This window comes from Triticum urartu, chromosome 2 (genome assembly GCF_003073215.2).
Source record: "Triticum urartu cultivar G1812 chromosome 2, Tu2.1, whole genome shotgun sequence".
NCBI lineage: Eukaryota > Viridiplantae > Streptophyta > Magnoliopsida > Poales > Poaceae > Triticum > Triticum urartu.
Window position 1 is genome coordinate 25,762,279 of NC_053023.1, and position 4,781 is coordinate 25,767,059.

At 58.3% G+C, this 4,781-nt stretch overlaps 1 protein-coding gene across 1 annotated transcript; it reads left to right on the forward strand.

Moving 5' to 3' along the window:
- Positions 1 to 1,096: 1,096 nt before the first annotated feature.
- LOC125535310 lies at positions 1,097 to 4,196 on the forward strand. Its single transcript, XM_048698366.1, has one exon. The coding sequence runs from the start codon at positions 1,514 to 1,516 to the stop codon at positions 3,929 to 3,931; it is 2,418 nt and encodes an 805-aa protein (XP_048554323.1). The 5' UTR covers positions 1,097 to 1,513; the 3' UTR covers positions 3,932 to 4,196.
- Positions 4,197 to 4,781: the final 585 nt, after the last annotated feature.

Consider the following 4,781-nt stretch of genomic DNA (forward strand, 5'->3'; position numbering starts at 1 on the left):
CTGTATAATTTGGTATATGTATATAGTTAATTAAGATAGGCATCTGCGTAGAATGTACCCGGGTAGACTATCCTTAGTATATGCAATTGGAAATTTAGCCATCATTCTAGGTAGAGGCCGTAAGCAGTTGGTCCGAGTATGTCTAACTGCATATGATCCGACAGCACAGCAGACGGTCAAGCAGCTGAAACATAATTTAGGCGGAGATACGGCTTACTATATTGACTTCCAAGCCCCAAATGGACCACCGGTTACAGGGACATATATAAGTCAAGGATTAGTGCCATCCCTTAGTGTCACCGTTAAAGAGAGGCGTTAAGCAAGTTCAGGGCTCCAGAAATTACAGTCTCCCACTCCACCCGGCCTAAAGTATAAGCTGCATTTCTGCAATATAACCCAACAACAGAAATAAACGGAAAGCGGCGTGGAGAGATTTCCTTGTCTGCTGAATTTTCCAACCTTGCAGATGACGCGATTCCTCGCTGATCCAAAATAGGAGAAGACAGTGCCGCTTACCTAGCAAATTTACTTAAGTGGTGGTAGCAGTAGCAGTACTAGGAGGTGATTGAAAATGTTTACAGAGATACTCCTACATATCATGTCAGCGTATGTACAATCCTGGGCTGTGGCCTGTGAATGTGAAGAGAAAGAAAGAAAAGAGAAGGTCGGGGGGGTGGGGTCGCGCCCAGCCCAACTGTTCCACCGCAATAATTGCCGACGCAGCAGAGGCCACAGTGGCAACAGCACAAGTCGCCCGTACCAATCCCCTTACCTTTTATTATTATTATTGGCATTGTACCATAAAGCGCACAGTGGCATTATATCAGAGCATTCCTCTTGCAGTCTCTCCCCTCCCCTCCCAGCCGGTCAACCCCTACCAAAGACCACCCAAAACAATTCACCCCCGAAAAGAAAATAATCCCCCCCTCTCTCTCTACCTCTGCGTCGTGTACACATACACAAACACAGACGCCGAACAGAGAAAGCGTGGCGCCACTGCTCCACATAGGTAGTATAGAGAGAGAGTGAGGGGGAAACAGTGCCTGCCCCTCTCACTTACTTAAGGAGAGAGAGGGGAGAGAGACCTTTATGTTGGCTTGGCCTCTCTATATGTTTGCTGGCTTGGTGCCTCCCAGTCTCAACTCCCAAGATTCATTTACCTACAAGTATTGCCGGGCTCGGGGATCCAAGATAAATAGAGAGAGAGAGAGAGAGTGAGGAGGAGCTCCTCCTAGACGGACGGACCCTCCCTCTGTCTCTGCTTGTTTTTGGAGGGCCTTGGAGAAGAGAGCGAGGAGCGAGCGTTCGGGCGTGATATACTAGTCGGGCTACACGGGGGCCGAGATAAAACGGGGGGAGGAAAAAAGGGGGTGAAAATACGCCGCCCGCCCGCACCACTTCTCCTCAGGCCTTGACGCGGCCAGCAGCCCCTCCAGCCGGGCGATAGTTGGAAAGGAGAGCGAAACGGGCGCCCGAAACCCCCTGAAAACCTCCACGAGCCACGCCCCCGCCCATGTCGGCGCCGGAGGAGGGCGACGCCGCCGCCGCCGCCGCCGCCCCGGGATCGTCGGCGCCGCCCGCGCCCGCGCCCGCGCCGCCGCCGATGCCGGAGCCCGGCGCAATGGGGCCCGAGGAGGCCGCCGCCAGGAAGCGCTACGAGGCGCTGATGCAGGTGCGGGCCAAGGCGCTCAAGGGGAAGGGCGCCTGGTACTGGGGCCACCTCGAGCCCGTCCTCGTCCCGCCGCCGGCCTCCGGGGCGCCCCCCAAGGCCGCCCGCCTCCGATGCGCGCTCTGCGCCGCCACCTTCTCCGCCTCCAACCCCTCCCGCACCGCCACCGAGCACCTCAAGCGCGGCGCCTGCCCTAATTTCGCGGCGGCGCAGGGCGCCCCGCCGCCGCCCCCGCCCCCGCCCCCGCCGCAGAATCAGCATCAGCAGTTGCAGCTCGTCGCCGTCTCCTCTCCCGCCTCCTCGATCGTGCCCATCTCCTCCATCCCCCCGTCGTCCTCGTCCTCCTCGCAGCGCCGCCACTCCACCGGCGGCGGCGGCCGGAAGCGCCACGCGCTCGCCGCGGCGTACGCGTCAGTCGAGGCCGCGTCGCATCAGCACCACCTCATGGTCGCCGACCCGGCCGGGTACTCCCCGACGCCGCCCACCCCGCCGGGGATGCCCGCGCCCAGGCAGCTGCTCTCCGGCGGCCGGGGCGACCTCGCCCCTCTCGCCATGCTGGAAGACAGCGTCAAGCGCCTCAAGTCGCCCTCGGCGTCCCCCGGCGCGATGCTTCCGCGGCCGCAGGCCGAGGCCGCGCTCGCGCTGCTCGCCGACTGGTTCCTCGAGTCGTCCGGCAGCGCCTCCCTCTCCGCGGTCGAGCACCCCAAGCTGAAGAACTTCCTGCGCCAGGTCGGGCTCCCGGAGATATCGCGAGCCGACCTCGCCGGCGCGCGCCTGGACACGCGCTTCGCCGAGGCCCGCGCCGACGCCGCCGCGCGCTTCCGCGAGGCGCGCTTCTTCCAGCTCGCGGCCGACGGCTTGCGGGAGCAGGTGATCACCCTCTCTGTCAACCTCCCCAACGACACGTCGGTGTTCCACCGCGCCGTGCCCATGCCCGCGCCGGCGTCGGCGTCCCCTGACTACGCCCAGGAGCTGCTGCTGGACGCGGCATCGTCCGTCTCCGCCTCCTCCGGCGACATTCGGCATTGCGCCGGCATCGTCGCCGACCGCTTCGGCTCCAAGACTCTGCGTGATCTCGAGACCAAGCACCATTGGATGGTGAACCTTACCTGCCAAGTCCATGGCCTCTCCCGCTTGGTAAGCGACATGGCGCGGGAGCTCCCACTCTTCAACAACGCTGCCTCAAATTGCGCCAAGATCGCCAGCTACTTCAACACCACGCCCTCCGTGCGCGCGCTGCTGCACAAGCACCAAGTCCAGGAGCACGGGCACGCCTTCCTCCTCCCCATTGCCGCTCCGCCGTATAATGGCGGGGAATTTGCCGCCGCGTTCGTGATGCTCGAGAGCATCCTGACCTCGGCGCGGCCGCTCCAGCTCGCCGTGCTCGAGGAGTCCTACAAGGTGGTCTGCATCGACGACCCTGCCGCGAGGGAGATCGCGGCCATGGTGCAGAATGTGGCGTTCTGGACCGAGGTCGAGGCGACGCATTCGGTCGTGAAGCTGATCATGGACTTGGTGAAGGAGATGGAGACCGAGAGGCCCCTGGTGGGGCAATGCCTGCCTCTCTGGGAGGACCTGCGCGGCAAGGTCAGAGGCTGGTGCCGGAAATTCAGCATAGAAGAGGCGACTGCCATGAATGTGGTGGAGAGGAGGTTCAGGAAGAACTACCACCCGGCGTGGTCAGCGGCATTCATACTGGACCCATTGTATCTGATCAAGGACGCCGGCAGGAGGTACCTTCCACCGTTCAACTACTTGACACCAGAGCAGGAGAAGGACGTGGACAGGCTGATCACAAGACTGGTGTCGCCGGAGGAGGCGCACCTCGCAGTGATGGAGCTGATGAAATGGCGGTCCGAGGGGCTGGACCCATTGTACGCGCAGGCGGTGCAAGTCCGGCAGCCAGACCCATCGACGGGGAAGATGAAGATAGCCAACAAGCAGAGCAGCCGGCTTGTGTGGGAGACATGCCTCAGCGAGTTCAAGTCGCTTGGCAAAGTGGCGGTCAGGCTCATCTTCCTCCATGCAACCGCCAAGGGGTTCAAATGCACGCCGTCGATGACGCGGTGGCTCACCGCGCCAGGCAGCTCAGCCGGCAGCATTGGCCGGGCGCACCGGCTGGTGTTCATCGCGGCGAACTCGAAGCTGGAGAGGAGGGATTTCTCAAACGACGACGACAAGGACGTGGAGCTGCTGACGGAAGGAGACGACGACATGCTAACAGAGACTGGCAATGTGGATCCCTCCTCCTCCTCAGTGTAGCATTCCATTCCTTCCTTGCTGCTGCTGCTGCTTAATTTCCTTGGCCTCTTTGTGCATTTGATGTTAGCATCCTTAGAATTTGATCCCTAGTAGGAAATTGCTAGATTCTTTTTTTGCTTGTGCCCCCCATGTTGCTAGTTCTTGCTCCCTCCTCTTTGTTTTGGTTGGGTAGGGGGTCGGGGCATGAGATGGAGATATGCTGCACCCAGTCGGTCTTAATTTGCTTGTCAAGTGTGGTTAATTAATAAATGGCTCCCTTGTCATACCCTGCTGGTTCTGCCGCTGGATCCTCAACTACTTAGAAAATCGAATTCAGAATCAGCATGAGGCAAGGTGAGTAGGGGCCGGGGAGCGTGTGTTAAATATCTTGTGCAAATAATACTGCTACTTAGTGCCATTTATACTACAATTGGATGATCATTCGCTCATATATATACTACTATATGGTTGGCTTATCAGCGGTCTCTCATTGATAACTCTTGTGAAGAACAAACTAGTAGTAACATACATTAGTTGCTGGAGAGTCAAGTCAGACAATCTTAAGCCTAAGCATCCATGTAGAAAATTTTATGTCAAGAATTTGACCCCACTACTATATTAAGTGTGCAATGTTGTATTATTCTATAGCAGCAGCAGCAGTGCCTTTTCTTAAGCACTATATGCTCGTAGAGAGCGATGGTCAAAGTTGCACTTGAAGAAATCGTCACCCATCTGCTCCTGCTGCTGCGATATATACTACTGATAGGAGTATTAGAGTAGTCAGCACTGCTCCTCTTGTCCCGGTGACAAAGCAGCGAGCAGCGCAAGAATGTGGCCTTGTTGTTTAATGGCCGAGCACATATTATATACA

Coding starts and splice junctions, on each gene's coding strand:
- LOC125535310 (XM_048698366.1), top strand. CDS start 1,514: ATGTCGGCGCCGGAGGAGGGCGACGCCGCCGCCGCCGCCGCCGCCCCG.